Source organism: Vombatus ursinus, unplaced genomic scaffold, assembly GCF_900497805.2.
Source record: "Vombatus ursinus unplaced genomic scaffold, bare-nosed wombat genome assembly UNPS02014870.1, whole genome shotgun sequence".
Classification (NCBI taxonomy): Eukaryota; Metazoa; Chordata; class Mammalia; order Diprotodontia; family Vombatidae; genus Vombatus; species Vombatus ursinus.
Window position 1 is genome coordinate 10817828 of NW_020954648.1, and position 19051 is coordinate 10836878.

The 19051-nt window shown below is 40.5% G+C and overlaps 1 protein-coding gene across 2 annotated transcripts in view; it reads right to left on the reverse strand.

Moving 5' to 3' along the window:
- Positions 1-19051, reverse strand: part of DENND2A (DENN domain containing 2A) — a 117989-nt gene that overhangs the window by 43257 nt on the left and 55681 nt on the right. For both annotated transcript variants that reach the window (XM_027842334.1, XM_027842335.1), the window contains 6 exons: positions 11893-12020; positions 10031-10152; positions 6490-6687; positions 3635-3728; positions 2853-2903; positions 1308-1495 (listed from right to left, as the gene is read on the reverse strand). In XM_027842334.1, coding sequence (XP_027698135.1) covers positions 1308-1495; positions 2853-2903; positions 3635-3728; positions 6490-6687; positions 10031-10152; positions 11893-12020 — 781 coding nt within the window. The remainder of the gene's footprint in view (positions 1-1307; positions 1496-2852; positions 2904-3634; positions 3729-6489; positions 6688-10030; positions 10153-11892; positions 12021-19051) is intronic.

The window sequence follows — 19051 nt, forward strand, 5'->3', positions numbered from 1 at the left end:
ACTGCATGCCGGGGAGGAGTCCTGCTGGAGAAGAGGAAACCTGGACCTGGGGATGTGGTCTCTGATGGAAAAATTGTCTCCCTCTTTTTCCTCTTAGGTATTAGAAGTAAAGAATAAACCCTGTTCTGGTTTTATGTGCCATCATTTTTTATCTTGTGTATTTAAATTTTTGTTTTTGGTGATCAATTAGAATTTAGAAGATGAAAGAATATGAGCACTACCTGCAGAGGAATGAGACTCCAACCAGGATGCTGTATTCTGTTCCATCACAAAGAGGCACAAACATTGATATACGCAACACGAAGAGGGGCAGTGAGGTTGTGTAGTGGATAAGAGCTCTCAGTAGCTCTGGAGTTTGGAAGACCCGAGTTTAAATCTGACCTTGGATATTTCCTAGTTGTGTAACCTGGGCCAAGTCACTTAACCTCTGTCTGCCTCGTTTCCTCAACTGTAAAATGGGGATCATAATAGCACCTATCTCCCAAAGCTGTTGAGAGGATCAAAAGAGATAATATTAGTAAATGCTTAGCACAGTGCCTGAAACATAATAGGTACTTAACAGATGCATGTTTCCATATTTCCATAAATTCAGTGGAACCCCTTTATCATAATGGCATTAGGGCAACAGCACTAACATGTGTTACTGGTTAACTACTGTATAGCACATAAGACTTTTGTTGCATGTGGTTCTTTTCTGGAGACCACGATTTTAATCGATGGGTTAACATTCTTAATTTAAAAAACCTGAATCCATATGATAAACCAAGCTCCACTGGAGTTCTGTTATATGTGTGTGTGTGTGTGTGTGTGTGTGTGTGTGTGTGACACACACACAGTAAGTGAAAATGATCCAAAGACAATGTACAGAAGTTAATAAAAAGGCTTAAATAGTCAGACAGTATATGGAAATTATATAACTAAGAGAAAAAGTAGAATGAAAAAGTAGGTAAGAAAAGATGGGGTCTGCCTGAGACAGAGTAAATGGGTAGATGAGAGAAGGGGTAAACAAGAAGAAGAGTCTTCAGGATTTTTCTACCTATTAGTGCTTTTGTTTTTTTCTCTCAAAGATGCCATACGTTTCCCCATTGCACTATGGAGCCTCACATCCAATACACTCCAATTAGGACTTAATCATTATCTTATATTCCATCTACAAAATTCTAGCAATAATTACATTTTCCTTAGGTCTCCCCACTTCTCCACCCCCTCCAAGTCCTTCTGGTAGTGTAAGACATGATTACAGGTGGAAATTTGAAGCTCCATGATAGAAGACAGTTCTGTTCATTGGAAGTCTAGCTTAGCCTTACTTTTAGAGGGAACTGCTGGGTGAGTTCTGGCACATATGCAGCCCCTGCCTGTTTCTTCTGTAGTGACACCACCACAAAATACTCAAATAGCTGCCTCTCTTGGTACTCAATGAGATCCCGCTCCAGAGACTGATACCGAGGAGCCTGCTTCAGACGGGATTTCACATTGACCAGGCGTTGGCTGTGAGCTGGAGAGAAGGAGAGCACAGAGACTAATTTTGTTAAATAGATCCTTGCACATCACTTCAACATGCTTAGTAATGTCTGATTTGGGTGATTGATCCAGCTTGTAACATTTCGCCTTCCAATAAAGTATACACAAATCACTTCCATGGCCGTTTAACCCCTCAGCAGCCAAATCTTGGAAATGAGAGCACTTGACCAGTTAGGGAAACTTATGGATCTCTCTATTGCTGCCATGCGTTGGCATGGACACTTTGAATAGCTCACCAAAATCCTCACTCCACCTGTTCAGTGGTGATGGTGATGCTAGTCTCCTATCTTCCTAATCTCCCACTAAAATCTAATCTCAGTGAAAGTCATAATACATCCGGAGCACTTTGAATACCAGTAAATATACTTTGGGTCTCTTTAGGATCACAGAATGTTAGAACAGTTAGGGACCTTGGAGAACATCTAGTCCAATCCCCTTATTTTACAGAAGAGAAAACTGAAGTCTAGAGGGGTCAAGTAACTTGCCCAAGGTCACACAGTTGGTAGAATAACAGAACCAAAATTGAAACCAGGATTCTGTGACTCTAAACAGGCAGAGTCTAGGCCCAGCAGTCTTTTCACAAAGAAGTGGAGGTAAGTACTTCAAAAATGATGAACCTGAGGTGGTGAGGGAGTCTTACACCCATCCCATGATAGTAACATTAAACTATCGGACTCTACGGCTTCTCACTGAGCCCTCAAGAAGACTGTGGCAAACTCATTGCAGCCCAGTCCAAAGAAAGCACAATAAAAATCTAAAAGCTGGGAAATACCTTAGAGATTATCTTGTCCAATCCCTTCATAATACATATAAGCAACTGAGGTCTAAATTGGTGAAATGATTGATCACTGGTCACAGAGATGTTAGCAGCAGATCTAGGACTGGAATCTGGGTCTCCCAACACTCTTTGCTCTTTTTTTTGGGGGGGGGGGTTACACCAGCACGAAAAGGAGTTGATGAAACCACAAGAAACTGTGTAAAGGCTGTAAGATTGCTTCTTATTCCAGTCAGTTGGAGTTTTCTGGGATATTCAGCATCGGTCAACAATTGTGAGATTCTTTTCTCAAGTATGTTCGTGGTTAACCCTCCTGTGAATTCCTTCTGTGCTTCTCCTTCCCCTTTCCCCCCACCCTAGATCTATCCTCTTAGAGTTTCATTCATTGACTTCACAAGTAAGAGCTGGGCCCCCCACCCCCACCGTTACTTAATGGAAAACACCTTCCTGGGCTTTGCTAGTTCTCTTTCTTTGCTTGACCTTTAGAACAAGGGATGATCAAACATCTCAAATATACATAGGGCAGGTCATGTCCCACATCCGTTCCTCATCTCACCTTTCAGTTTCTCCTCTGTGTCACTGTCTGATTCACTATTTTCATCTGTCACTGTGCCAAAAGGAACAAGATAAAGAGATGTGAATGCAAATCCTTCCAACAAATCAAATTTTCATATGATAAAGAGAAGCACAAAATCAGGCTGTCTGATTCAGAAGGGCTTTTTTCTGCTTACATTTTAGCATACTCTTGACAAGTCATTGTCTTAGATGGTTACACAAACCTAATCTCAAAAATCTGGCTGAGACACCTGGGATCTGAAAACTTGTTTTCATTTTTATTTTAAAAAAAGATTTCACCATAATCAGTTTCCTTTTAATCCTGTGCTTATTTTATGCATTTAAATACATGATTCTGAGACAGGGTCTCTAGTCTTTACCAGATTGCTCAAGAGTTCCATGGCACAAAAAGGGTTAAGAACCCCTGGATGCAGATGACTATCAGCAAGGGATGATACTTTTGGCCCCTTCTATGCAGAGGTAGAAGACAGCCATGAAGGGGTCAAGCAGAACAGGGAACTCAGCTCAGAATGGGGGAGGGGGGTAACATGATTGGTGCTAAAGCCAAGGGTGCTCTGACAAAAGAAAGCCTTATAGACAAGAGATGAGACCCCAGTTCCTCTGCCATCTGACTGATCACCAAGCCATACATAGGGTACTGGGTATAGCAATTTACAGCAGACCTTTGCTTATTCTGTCCTATTGCTGAACCAATCAAAACCCAGTTATATCTGCCTCCAAGAAGGCTCCATTTCTAGGTCCCCCATGGTCCAGTGTCTCTACCTTTTCCTGAATTGCTCTCCGTTGACTGCGATAGCCTCTTCACCCGCTTCTTGCCCCTGCGGGCCTCATAAATGGCATTGATCCGCAACACCAACTACCCAACATCAAAAGAAGAAAAATCAATGTCAGCAGTCTTCAAGTTGGGTTTCTAAGCTCTACCTATAGTTCTTCCGGAGCTCACGGGACTAGGAGTGTGTAGAGGATAGACTGGGTGTGTGGGCAAACCTGAAGTCCCATGCTTCATGCACACAGCTAGGTACATAGGACCAGTAAAGGGTAGATGGAAAAATATTTTGCACTTTTGCTGAGTTGTTTTCTGGTGGTGCTCTTTTTGGTAAGACAGGGAAGTAGTTGTCAGTAATGTGTAATGAACATGGACAGCTCGTTACTTGTTACCAGATACTTCAGTGTTAGCATATATTTTTTTCCACTATTATACAATACGTGGTTTCCACTAACCAGGAAATAATTTCATTGTTTCCCACAGACTGACAATTATGAGGAGAAGTCAGTGCTATATTTTAGGGAGAAGCTTCTCTTCCTAAATCAAAACAAAAAAAAGGAAGAAATAGCTGAAAAAAATGTTCCCAGGCACAGACTTCATTATTTGGGAATGGTGCCAGAAAATCTCATCATCTGTCTTTAGGAGGATATTCAGCTGCTAATGCCTTCTTCTCTCAAGCTACATTTCATCTCCTCTGTATTTATCTTTTCTGAACCGATTTATGTACAGGCAAGGTGTCTGCATTAGAATGTAGGCTACTAGAAGGCAGGGACTATTTTTGCTTTTTCTTTGTATTCCCGGCAGTCAGCACAGTGCTTGGCACAAAATGAGTCCTTAATGATTCTGGATTGATTTATTGACTGATTGAAAGGGAGCAGGGATTAAGGTCCTTAAATCCTAGTTAGTGGCCAACTCTCATCCAAAAATACACATTTATATTTATACCTCACACATGGATATACAAGAACCCACACTTATATATAACACATTTTATTTTCCTCACACCTTTGTCAAATGGGTATCTATTATTTGCATTTACTTGGAGATCTAGGGAAACAATGTGGTACGGTGGAAGAAGCTCTGGCTCCAGAACCAGAACACCTGGATCTCAACTCCCGACACTGCCTGAGTAGTTTTGAAGGAGTCGCTTCCCTTCCCCAGGCTGTTTCCTCATCTATAAAATTAGGGTGTTGGGCTAGATGACTTCTGAGTTCCTTCCTCTAGATAGATGACCTCTGTCTCTAGCTAGCTTTTTTTTAAATTTCAAGGGTCTGTGATTTCCTCAGTCTGTGTACTTCCTTTGTCAATTTAGATCACAGTGCCTCCATGCCTTGGGAGATGACGTCATGCGTTTCAGTAACTAAAAAACATTATCAGCTAGTAGACAACTTTCTGGTAGTAAGCATCACTAAGCTTAAATAGGGACAGTCCTCCTAAACCATATATGCTCAAATTCCTTTCAGTTTGATAATATCTATAAGAACCTCCTAGAAACCAGGGTCACTGCCATGGCACAATGAGGTTTTTAGTGGAGGAGGCCAACCTGCCAGATTAACCCTGCTGTAATCCAATCAATCAGCATAACTACCTACTATAAACCAGGTACTTTGCTAGATGCTATGGACACAAGGTTGCCAGTTCGTCTGCATATTTTTATCCCATTGGCCAATATTTAAACTTAAAATGATGGAGAGGTCTTGTATAAACTGAGTACTTCCCAACTTCCCTCAAGTTGTAGGCTCTGACGTTATGTTTAAGAATGTACCATGTCATAAACTACAAAAGTGGAAATTAATATATATTATCAGTTGCAAACAATTATAACAATAGGCAGTTCTGCTTAACTGATTTTGAGGAATATGCTTTCTAGGGGGTTCAGTTGGATGTCTGATATATCAAGACAAAATATATAAATCAAATTTTAAAACAAAACCACTAGAGTATGGTGAATTAAGGTCATTGCCTTAGGTTCCATGCACAATGAATCATATTGACAGTGATGGTCAATGGCACTGACTTAGGGAGGCACCCAACAGGGAAGAAGAATATGGATACATAAGCTAATGCTTAAATAAGAGCCCAGAGACTCAGATACATACATGGATACAATAATCCCATAATTTTTTTCTTCCTCTGTCATCATCAAGGCAAAGTGGGTGGGACTGCCTCTTCTATCCACACTAAGCCATATAGCTGCATCTTTCCTCAATCTCCTTATCTTTAAAATGGTAATAACAATACACACTCTACAATGGGGAAAGCCCATTGCAAACCTTAAAACACTATGTAAGTTGGAGTTATTACTATGTTTGGTGATTTCTTTTCCCATTCAGAGATGCCTTTGGTGTTCATTTCACCAGATTTTACCAGAATAAAGATGTAGATGAGGATGGAAAAAGTGATTTGCTCTGAGCCTATATCCCCTAGAATTTATCCCCCTCTGATCAAGAACATTAAGAAAGCAAGATAATAAGTCTAGAGGAGCTGCCCTTGAAGAAGGATCAAATGAGATATTATGTGGGTAAAGAGATGGCCCAATAAATGTACTTTAAATACACCTGAATGGTGTTGGTGCAAAATTGGTCATGAAGGAGTGAAATTAATGTTAAGAAATCCAGTTAGGACACACAGAACAAGGAGGAGGTGCTCCACCAATTTCTACTTTGTCCAAGTCCAATGCAGCCCTGGCAGCAGGGTACTTTTCTTTTCTTTTTTTTTCTTTTTCTTTCTTTTTGCCTCTTTTTTTTTTTTTTAACTGGGCAATGGGGTTAAGTGACTTGCCCAGGGTCACACAGCTAAGCAAGGTACTTTTCTGAAAAAGGCAGTTGGTGGGGAAACCTGGGAGAGTTACCTTGGGTATCTTTCTTCTCCTCTTTCCATTCTGGGGATTTTCCAGGTTGAAGAAAGTATCATCTGGGCTGCTGGGAGTAGAGGGTGGGCTGATTTTGGATGGAGATCCAGTGCCATCTCGACTTAGCTTTCTCATGTCCAACAGCTTGAAGTTCCTCCTCTCCGAATTTTGCCGAAAAAATGCAGGTTTGGAAGCTAACTGTTGGTGAGGAAAAGAAGCATAAGAAGAAAAGAATGAGTTAATGAGGAAGAGGTAGGAGGGGTCAGCATAATAAAGGCCCTTTTAATGCAAAACTTCTCAAATCAATAAGCCCATGAAGCTCCCCAACATTTTCTCATTTATGTTCACTGTGTTATGGCTGTCTGCCTTTGGGAGTCCCTACAACAGTATTTCTCCAAAAACCAATCTATAGCGCAGCATTTATTAAGCCTTACTAAAGGTACTGTGCCAAGCACCAGAGATACAAGAAAAGGCAAAAACACAAAAACAGTCCCTGACCTCAAGGAGCTTACATACCAAAGAGGGAGAATTCAAATAATTTGAAATTAATTTGGGGTTTATTTGGTGCAGGATGATAGTTAAAATTCCTAAAATATATTCCTCTCTCTTATCCCCCCCAAAACCTTAAAAGTACAACATGATTTGGGGGGTTTCTATTTTAACTCCTTCTTAGTCTATATGTTGAACTACTTACTCTATTGTACTGAAAGAAAATAATAATATTATTATTGATCTTACTCAGTTTAGCTCAAGAGTATCCAAGTGTGGGTCCCCTAACCAGAAATATATGTGACCACTTCAGGGAATTCATTATTCACACTAACCTGGACCTGACTGTAGTGGTGAGCAGGTGATTGGACTCTATTGGTCTATGAGTTCATGGAAGGTAAAACTTCTTTTTCTAAAGAGCTTAGGTGGGCTGCATCCCAAGTTCAGGTAGTTTGCATGTTGACCTTGTGGGCTTAATTTTTTCTGGTTGCTTTGTTCAAGTATTTGGTCAGATCCTGCTATCTGAACATCTGTAGCAAGCACATAAAAAGGAAGGAAGATGCATGTGCTACCAGACCTCAAATACTGCTAAAGGTGGGAATGGGCCTGAGGAACAGAAAGGGAGAGGAAGGTGGAGTACGGGTGCTTCTGAAAAAAAAGAAGGAACTGGGAGCTGACAAGCAAAGTTGAGTATAGAAAATTGGCCCAGCTAGGAGGAAACTGGCCAGGTAGAAAGGGCAAGAGTATGGAAAGGAGGGGTCAGTTGAGGGAAGGAAAAGGAAAGGGAAGGTTGCCTCAGAGAAGGAAATAAGGAATGGCACCTTTAATCCAGGAAGAGATTGGTCAGAGGACTACCCATGGGGCATGCTTCACTTTAATATACTTCTGTGATCTCATTAATGTGGGTATTACTTCTACTGGTGTGGACTGTAACCTATCCATGCTTTTTCACCCTGTATGATGATACCTGTCTACATTCCCTCATAGATCCTCCATAGACGATGCACCCAATGTGCTCAAATCTATCCTCCCAGGTAGAGGTTCTTAACCTGTAATGTTTCAGAGACTCCTTAATAAATGTCTGTCCCTCTCTTCCCTTTTCCCTATCCATAAGTGAGAGAGGGATCTACAGGTATATTTGCAGGTGTGTCTCTCCCCCCCCCCCCAATAAAACATAAGGTACTTAAGGGCAGATTTTGTTTCTGTCGCTATATTTCTAGCCCCTAGCACAGTGCTTGGCACACAAGGGATGCTTTGATTTATTGACTGATTGTGCCTGGTGTCTTTAGTAGAGAGGGTTAGGAATTTTAGAGAATCTTAACAGTTCTTCATGACTAAATCAACACAACACTCAATATATAATTTGAGTTGAATTGTCCTAAGCACATTGAACTAATTTTGAAATAACTCATTTTGGCACTTAATGATGTATCATCTTTTACCATTATTTAACTATTCCATGTATATTGAATGTTGGGAGAAACCAAGAACAGTTCAGCTCAATGTACCATTTAATGTCCAATTAAGGGAAGGAGACAAGTGCTTTAAGAGTTCAAAGAAGGGTAGACAGAGATCAGTGTGAGTTGGAGTCATCGGGAAAAGCTTCCTGGAAGAGGTGGGCTTTGAGCTGAACTTTGATCCTTCAAAATCCAGGGCAGGAATTTGGGAAGGTAAAGAGGACAGCAGAGGATATTCCAGAGGAATAAGGTGAGACTGAAAACAGAAATGCTCAAGGGATGTTTAGGGGGCAATTTCTTAGCCAAGAATCAGAAGACATGGGTTTGAATTTAGCTTTGAGACTTGTTACCTATGTGGCCTTGGGCAAGTTATTTAAACTTCCTAGACTTTAGTTTCTTCATCTGCAAAATAAGAGATATTTGACCAGCTTACCTCAAGAATCCTTTTCTAGCTCTAAATCTATGTTCTAAGTCTGGCTGCGATGGAGGGTTTATGTAGAAAAAAAAATCATAGCATGCATTTATATAGCACTTTAAGATTTGCAAAGTACTTACATATTGTCTCATTTAATATTCCCAGCATGGTCAATGATATTATTATTCTCATTTTACAGATAAGGAAACTGAGGCTGAGAAAAGCTGAGTGACTTGCCTAGGGTCACACAGAGAGTAAATGCCTGAGGCCAGACATGAACTCAGGTCTTCCTAACTCTAAACCCAGTGCTCTTACCCATTTCAACACCTCATTGTTTCTGGTAGTGGGAGTTAAGGCTGGAGAGGCAGGTGAGGGCTTAATTTCAAAATACTCTGGATGCCAGGCTAAGGATTTTGAAATCTGTTTTGTCAATAGGGACGACAACTCCCCCCTCCCTTTTTTTTTAAAAGATACATTTTTATTGATATTTTAGAAATATCATCTCCATTTCCCAATATTTGTCTTCCTCCTTTCTAACTCCCAAAGAGCCATCTTTTATGAAAATTAAAAAGAAAAGAAAACCCATTTGGCAAAAACAGCCTACCCACTCAAAAAAATCTGACTTTATATGCAGTTTTCCATACCTGTAATCCCCTACCTCTTTAAAGAAGTGGGAAGAAGTGCCTTCTCCTATAGGAAGAACTTTTAACAGGTCCTTTTGTAAAGCAATGAATATGTTCAGAATGTAAATAATCACTCCTTAATTTCAGAACTTTTGGATTTAAAAAAAACTACACTGGCAATATTTTGTGAATGTACATGATATAGGTAGCAGGAAGAGAAAGGATTAGGATTTGCTCTGGCAGAGGTTACTCACATCACTGAAATCACAGATCTACCTAAGTGATGTGGTTCAAACCTAAAACGGGACTTAAGTCTTGAACATCTTATTATCTGAAATTTGGAAAAGGGATACCATGAAAGTGGGCTTTTAGGAAGATGAACCTAATTTACCAATGAATCAGACTTGGAAAGACCACTTGGAGTTAGATGCTGCCACAATCCAGGTGGGAAGTCCTGGAGAAAGAGCTCCAGAGGAAAGGCAAAGCCTAGTGGGATTTCCATGCTCAGAGTGCTCCAACACCCCTCCCTCCCTGCCTTTGCCATGATGCTCTCCTACCTTGGTGGGAGTGTCAGGGATGGAAGAGGTGGGGGATGCTGGAAAGTTCAGGACACACTTCTTTCCCAGGCAGCGACCGTGTAATTCAACGTCCTCATAAGGATTCTCCTTCAGTGGTGGATCTGTAGTCAAAGGCAACAGGTCAGGAGCCTCAATCCCAGCTCTGTTGCCTACTACCTGTGCCATCTTGGGCAACTCACCTAACCTCTCTGAACCTCTGCTCCTTCAGCTATAAAATGGGTATAATAATATTTTCACTACCTATCTGACAGAGTTGCTGTAGCAACGATATTTTGTAAAGCACTATATAAATGTGAACTACTATTATTCTAAGTGTTCAGTCTGAATTTAGGGAATTGATGACTTTCTCACAGATTTTATGTAAGTGAAACTAGTTAAGGAAATAGTCTTCAGGGTCATTGACGCTCAACCAAGTTAATATCCCTTCTCTGCCTTAAATTTCCATTTTGGCCTCATATTTCCTTTTATCTCAGGTCTTGTATGGCTTTAAGGATCAAGTAAAGAAAGATTACCAGGTCATTGTTTTTACACAGGACATTATAAAGTACGATTATATTTGTTTTCTTTTTGCCTATTCGATTGTAAGCACCTTGAGGCCAGAGACTGTCTTTTGCCTTTCTATCCTCAGCACTTAGTACAGTGCTTGGCTCGCAGAACCCACATAATGAATGCTTGTTGACTGACTCTTGACTGACTAGTGCCAGAGGGCAGAACTAGAAGTCATAGCCAGATGTCAGAAGGAGGCAGGTTTTGTCTTTGTATGAGAATCAGGACAGACCTGATTATTAGGAAGTTTTCTCATACAGAGACAAAACCTGCCTCTGTATGAGAAAACTTCCTAATAATCAGGTCTGTCCAAGAGTGGAATGCACTGCGTTAATAGGTAGTGAGTACTTCATCATTGGAGGTTTTTTGTTTTTGTTTTTGTTTTTTGGTGAGGCAATTGGGGTTAAGTGACTTGCCCAGAGTCACACAGCTAGTGAATGCTATGTGTCTGAGGCCAGATTTGAACTCAGGTCCTCCTGACTCCCAAGGCCAGTGCTCTACACACTGAGCCACCTAGCTGCCCCACATTGGAGGTTTTCAAAAGAAGACTGAAGACTCATTTTGTAGATAACCTCTGAAGATCTTCCAGTTCTAAAAGTTGGTGATGCCTTTTTTTTTTCATTTTTAAGAAAATTGGGAATCAAGTCTCAGATCATGTGGGATCACATCTCATTCCTTAACTCAGGCCCCATTAGCATTTCTGATAGTTCCCCTAGAGTGGGGCAAAGCTTCTTATCTCCTGCACAGACGTCCTCTGTGGTCTGAAGATTCCTGCCATTCTGGTGCCATATTCTCTTTGTTTGTTTCTGGTTAGATATAGACCCATAGATCGAGACATAGATACAGATTTAGAGTTGGAAGGGACTCAGAGGTCATCTAATCCAACCACTTCATTTCACAGATGGGGAAACTGAGGCCCACAGAAGTGAGGTGGCTTGCCCAAGGTCATACAGGAAGTAAGCATGAGAGGAAGGATTTGAACTGAGGTTCTCTGACCACTGCTCTACCATTCCAGTTTTCTGATCACTTTCCTTTTTGTTTGTCAATCATTGCCAACCCACTCTCTCCCCCTGGGCTCCACTTCCTTCCATATACCCAATCCCTCTGCCTGTTCTCTCATTTACCAACCTCATACTTTTCTTTCATCTGTCTGTCTGTCTATCCATATATCCTTTGAAATGTGTATTTGGTGTGTCTTTCCATTTCTTCCTACCCACCCCTTCTGTCCCATTCTTTACTAAGTCCTCATCACAAACTGTTCTTTACACAAACTCATGCATGTTCCAGCCTCTTACCCAGAATGTCCTCATAGATGTTCTCCTCAGATAAAGTGCGTGTGAGTGTCAGCTTAGTCTGTGCATACCAGTCCACTCTGCTGTTCTCAGACGAAGACTGCAGTAAGTCTTCAAACTCATATGACTTCCTGGATTATTTGAGGTAAGATGGAGAGGGGCAGGAAGGGACAGGGAAGGAAGGAGAATAACAAGAACACAAATCAGACTGGAGTAGAGAATAACATAGGCATAATATATTATTGCTTCACCCCACTTTACCCCTAAATCTCATATTTCTAAGCTCCATACCTAAGGAAAAGACAGGAAGAAAAAACCTTAAGTAAGACCTATAATTCTTGGACCTCAGAGCAGGCAGGGGTGCCTGATAATTCCTCTCATTTTTCTTTCATACAACATATATTATTGTTTATATGTAACACGTGCGTATAATATGTACAATAGATATTACTATTGTTCGTTAATACTGAGAGGCAGCATGGTGCACTACAAAGGTTCACAACTTTTTTTTTGTTCTGTGAACCCCTTTTCAATGATGACAACAACATAAATATATTGTGAATCCCTGGTATAATTTAATATAGTACTTATAATAATATTTGAAATTTATTCATTAAGTACTTAAAATGACTATAGTGATAACTTTTGTCCCCAGAAACTCCAAATCACTGCAGAAACAAATCTATTATGCTTCAAATGTGCACATGCTTACTGTCAGAGAGGAAAAATATATTCATAACAAAATTGTGCAATTATTTGTTGCTTGAGGTTCCGTTAAAAATGTTTAGTGCAAACTCCTTAGACCCTTGTTCCAAATTCTCAAAGGGTTCTGGAACCATTAAATGGGAACCATTAGTGTAGTGGATAGAAAGCCAGGAAGAACTGGGTCCAAGTTTCAATTCTGACACGTACTGGTTGTGTGATGCTTGGCGAATCATTTAGGGATATCAGGATTCTTCTCAGGAGAAGAAGGATTTTATTAGGCAATAAAGGTGGTGTGAAATAAAATACCTCAGTAAACACTTAAAAGAAATCACGACAACCCATGGGTGATAGGTAATACAAGTAAGTACTGTTATTCTCATTTCATAAATGAGGAAGCAGGTTAAGAGAAGTTAGGTGATTTGCCCACGGCCCTCCAGGGTGTCAGTGTTGGAGCCAGGACCCCCTCTCAACTTTCTCCACCCTCCTTGACCACTCTGCTGTATTTGATTCTAGGCACACCACCCCATCCTTGAAATCCTCTTCTCTCTTGGTTTCCATGACACATCACCAGCCTAGTTCTCTAACCCCTCCAATAAGTCTTTCTGTGCCTTATTTACCGGCCCCTCTTCTAGAGGATATTCTGTCTTCAGAAAGTTCTTGTTCATTCTCATGGCTTCGACTATCACCTTTACGCTTAGGATTCCTAGCAGATTTACCTCTCCAGTCATGACCTTTCACTTCATCTTAAAGATCTCCAATTTTTTGGGTCACACAGCTAGTAAGTATCCAAGGTCAGATTTGAACTCAGGTCCTCCTTGATGCTCTATTCACTGTGCCACCCAGCTGCCCTTTCTAGTTCTTTATACCCAACTATCTACTAAACATTTCTACTTGAATGTTTTACTGTAACCTCTCTGGCTATATTGGAGTATGCTATTTTGAATATTATTCTAAGTGTATTAACAACTGAAACTTGGAAATCTTTTAGTTATGTAAACATTTTTTTTTTGGAAATCTTCTAGTTATATAGAGATTTTTTTATTGTACTGGTGTTTATTACATGACCTGTACAAATATTTGTGCTTTTATAAGTTCTTCAAGTTCAATAATAAGTTCTATAAGTTCAATATGCCTTCAAGATTCTCTCTATTAATATCTTTCATTTTTCCATTCTCTCACGTTAAAAACCTCTAATTCAGAAATGAATGAAAAAGTATTTATTAAGCATTTACTATGTGAGAAGCAGTGCTCAGTGTTGGGGTTATAAATATAAAGTAATGACAGTCCCTGCCCTCAAGGAATATACATTCTAGCAGGGGAGAAAATGTACATGAGGAGTGGTGGCCAGGGACGGGCATTTTGGTTCAGAAAGTTCTAGGAATGGTGAGGTCCGACATACCCCGACTAGTCAAAAGCCATGAACTCGGAGCTATAAAGGCAGTGTTTGAATCTTAGCTCTTCTACTTGACTTTGGACTGGATGTTCACCTATCTGAGCTTCAGTTTCTTAATCTATAAAATGGAGGGTTTAGACTCTTCCAGTACTGATAGTTCCCTTTCTCTAGGTGGGAAGCAAAGTCATTTGCATGTGTGGGTCTTTTGGAAAATGAGTGTTCGGAAGCAGAGGACAGCCACTCTTTCAAGAAGGCCCTCAAATAATCTCATTGGCACTGTTTAATATTATGTATTCAGTTGATAAAGGGATCAAGAAAGACTTGATTCTTCCTTTTTTTTAATCATTAAACTTGGGACCCAAGAATTTATAGAAGCACAAATATTGGTACAGGCTAAATTTCATTACAAGAAATACCAGTACAATGTAAGTCTCTATATAAACGAAAAGATTTCTATATATCTCTATATAAACAAAAGTTTGGGCTGATAATCTACTTAGAATAATAGTCCACATAACATTCTCCAATATAACCAAAGAACATATAGTCTTAAAGTCTGGTGAAACAGGATACGATGTGACCTGTACTATAAATGATCCTATTTGCATTTTAATGACTATGAGACACCACATTCTGAGATACTACTTTCCTCGTCTGTAAAATGGGGATAATAATAGCAACCTACTTCCCAGGGTTTTTGTGGGGATCAAATGAGGTAATAGTTCGAAAGTGCTTAGCAAAGTACCTGGCACATAGTAGGTGGTTAATGAATGTTTGTTCCTCTCCCCTTTCCACCTTCCCATGTGCCAAATAATAAGACGCTCAAAGAAGATTTCAGTCATTCTTCAGATGAAGTCTACAACGTTTTAAGTAGATCGGTGATTTCATCAACATGGATACACCCTCTCTGAATGTATACCACAATCCTTTCATGCCTTTTTATATTTTTAAAATTTATTTATTTTTATTCTGAACTTAAACACACAAAAGCATTTCCACAATATAGAATACTGAAGAGGATTCTATTTGAAACCATAAATTTCCATTTTATAGCACTTGCTTTAAACACACATATAGGTATATAAAATAAATTCTACATGTTACTTTCAAAAATGTCCCGTTTTCCTGCACTTCTTTCTGTTCTCTCTGGCACATCTTTAAAAAAATGTTACAAAGGCTCCCCCTCTTTTTTTTTGCATTGCTATCATGCATTCTTATCTCCTGATTTAGTGCACACACACACACACACACACACACACACACACACAACCTGTAAGATATCGTCAACATAAAGTAGTGATAGAAGGATACAGAGCCCAGTTTTTAAAAATTGAAACTTCTGAAATTAAAGAGTAATTGAAAATTTTGTTGTTCAGTTGTTTCAGGCATGTCTAACTCTTCGTGACCCCATTTTTTAGGGTTTTCTTGGTAAAGATATTGGAGTGGTTTGCCATTTCCTTCTCCAGCTCATTTTTAACAGATGAGGAAGCCGAGACAAACAGGTTAAGTGTCTTGCATAGGGTAAGTTACTAAGTGTCTAAGGTCATATTTTAATTCAGGTCTTCCTTGACTGGTGATGGCCTGGGATGCATAGATGACCTTGATATCTTCAATGTCTAACCAAGCTCTAAGCACTCCACAGTGCCTTCTTCCTCTGCCTTCATGGCCCATTGAAACAAACTTTTCCCATCTGCTTATTCCACCACAGTAGTCAGCTCCCTAACTTACTGAGGATTTGAGGTCCCTCAGTCACCCTCAATCTGGTTTAGTCTGCCTGCTGAAATGGTTTGCCGGGGTGTGGCCACTGTGCATTCTGCAGCTTTTTGGAGCCATAGATAAACACTGAGTGGCATGTGGACACCAAAGGTGGAAAGATGAAATTCAGTTTTATGCGGATAATAACAATCCAAAGTGCTTTTACGATGTCCTAAAAGCTATTTATGGGTCAAAGACCTATGGGGCATCTTAATTACTCAGCGCTGATGAAGCCACATTATTTTACTGATAAGGGCATGATTCTGGAGAGATGGGCTGAACACTTCCACAGTGTTCTCAACAGACAGTCATCAATCAATGCTGAAGCCACTGACTGTTTACCTCAAGCTGAAGTCAATCTTTCTCTAGCCAAACTTCCAACTGAAGAAAAAGTTTTGAATGCCATTAGGCTCCTCTCCTGTGGCAAAGTGCCTGGATTCTATTCCAGCTGAGATTTACAAGGCAGGGGGTCTACTGTTCACACAAAAGACGACGGAAATTTTCCAGGTCACGTACAACAAAGGTGCCTCTGTTGTCCGTCTCTATAAAGGAAAGGGAAATAGGTTGTCCTGTGACAATCATAGGGGTCTTCCTCTTAGCCATTGCCAACGAGATTCTTGCCAGAGTCCTCTTTGATAGGCTGATCCTTCACCTGGAAGATGGTCATCTACCTGAGAGCCAATTTCTGAAAGGTGTGGGGAATGGTCAATATGGTGTTTGCTGCTCCACAACTCTAGAAGAAATCCCAGGAGCAGAACAGAGGTCTGAACACAATGTTCATGGATCTGATCATGGCCTCTGACGCTCTCAGTTGTGACGTCTTGTGGAAGATCATGGCAAAATTTGGTTGCCTGGTGAAGTTTGTCAGTATTGTACACCAATTCCATGCCTGCTCGGGTTCTGGCACTCTCCCAGTCACCAAAGGAGTGAAACACGGCTGTGTGCTTGTTCCCATGCTTTTTAGCAAGACGTTTTCAGCAACGTTGTCAGACGCCTTCAGTGAGAATGAAAACGGCATCAAGGTCAGCTACCGTACTAATGGTAAATAGTATGGCTTGATTCTTTGCCTCTTGTGCTAATTTTGGCCTGACAATTAACACCAAGAAAACAAAGGCTCTCCACCAGCCAGCACCACACCATCCATATGTGGAACCATCAGTTACAGCAAATGGAGAAATTCTGAATGCTGGGTTTAAGTTCACTTACCTTGGCAGTCTATTTTTCAGGGATGTACACATAGATGATGAGGCTGATGCAGGCATTACCAGAGCTAGCTCAGTGTTTGGGAGACTCTGAAGAAAGGTGTGGGAGAGAAGAGCTATTAGGCTGCCCACCAAACTGAAGGTTTACAGAGCCATTGTGCTGACCTCACTGTTGCATGCTTGTGAAACCTGGACGGTACATCAGCACCATGCCAGGAAATTGAATCACTTCCATTTGAATTGTCCTAGGAAGTTTCTAAAGATCATTTGGCAAGATAAGGTACGGGATACTGAGGTCCTTTCTTGAGCTCAACTGCCAAGTATTCAAACTCTACTGCAGAGAGTGCAACTCCAAAGGGCTGGCCACGTTGTTCGAATGCCAAATAGAACATTTGCCTAAAAGACTACTTTACAGAGAATTCACACAAGACAAGCACTCACACGGAAGGCTGAAATATCACTTTACAAGGACACTCTTAAGGTCTCTCTGAATAACCCTGGTATCGATTATCAGACATGGAAGACATTGGCACAGCACCACCCAGCATGGTGTACCTTTATCAAAGAAGGTGCTGCGCCCTGTGAACATAGCAAAATTGCAGTAGTGCAAAAGAAATGTGAGATGTACAAATTTAGAGATGTCTTCACTCCAAATGTTCATATAGACTATTTGTGCCCGACCTGTGGTAGAACCTTCTGAGCTTTTATTGGTCTGATCAGCTACACACTGTACCTGGACCCCAACACAGTGATGTCATTTTGGTCTTCTTTGAGCACAAAAGACAACAACCAATTAATTATGTTCCGGAGAGTGCGAGAGGTTCTGGGAATACTAAAACAAAATTAAACTAGTCTCTGCCTTCAAGGAGCTGATGTTCTATTAGGATGGAACAACATGTGTATATATAAGTATATTCACAATATGTACAAAATCAATACAAGGTAATTTCAGGGAGGGGGGAAGGGAAGGCACTAGCTTGGGGGGTGGGGAACAGCCAGGAAAGTCCTAATGTAGATGGTGATGGGTGGTGCTTCAGCTTGGCTTTGAAAGAAACAGGAATTCTAAAAAAACTGAGGTGAGGGGAAATGTATTCTACACATAAGGGACAACCGTTGTAAAGATACAGAGATGGAAAGATGGAGTGTCACGTGTGAGGAAGAGCACAGAGGCCAGTTTATCTGGACAATAGAGTCCACGGTGGAGAGTACTATATAACAAAGCTAGAAAGATAGGTTGGAGCCTGAGTTGGGCAGTCAATAAACATTTAGTAAGTGCCTACTATGTGCCACACACTGTGCTAAGTGCCAGGAATACAAAAAAGAGGCAAAAGACAGTCCCTGCCCTCATGAAGCTCACAGTCTAACATGACATACCAGGTGTGAAGGGCTTTAAATGACAAAAAGAGGGGACTGTATTGGACACTAGAAGTACCAGGGAGTCATCGGAGTGACAAAGGCAGAAGTATGCTTTAGGAAATCACTTGGGCAGCTCTGGGGAGGTGAACTAGACTGGAGAGGAGACTGGTGAGGAGAAAGACTTTAAAAAGAAATAGCAATTAAAGATTATTGGAGAAAAAAAGGGGAAATGACAAGGGTCACAGGGGTTGTGTGAAAATAGGCACACTATTGCACTGGTGGTAGAGCTGTGAATTGGTCCAGTCAATCTGGAAAACAGTTTGGAACTATGCCTCAAAAGTCATTCATTGTGCATGCCATTTGACCCACAGATACTTCTAGTAGGCCTATATGTCAGAAAGATTAAAAAAAAGCAGGAAAAGGACCCATATGTAAAAAAAAAAAATTGGCAGCTTTTTTTGTAGCAGCAAAGAACAGGAAATGAAGGGCATGTCCATCGTTTGGGATATGGCTGAAGAAATTATATTAATGTAATGGAATATGTGTATATGAATATAGTGGTATATTATTGTACCATGATGAAAGAGACAGTTTCAGAGAAACTAAGCAAGATTTCTATGAATGGATACAAAGTGAAGTAAACAGAACCAAAAGAACAATTTACATAATAACAGCCTAAGAGCACAAAGGTATAGCACTAACACTGGAAGGGATGTCAGAAATCATCTAGTCCATGGTAGTGCAAAGTGAT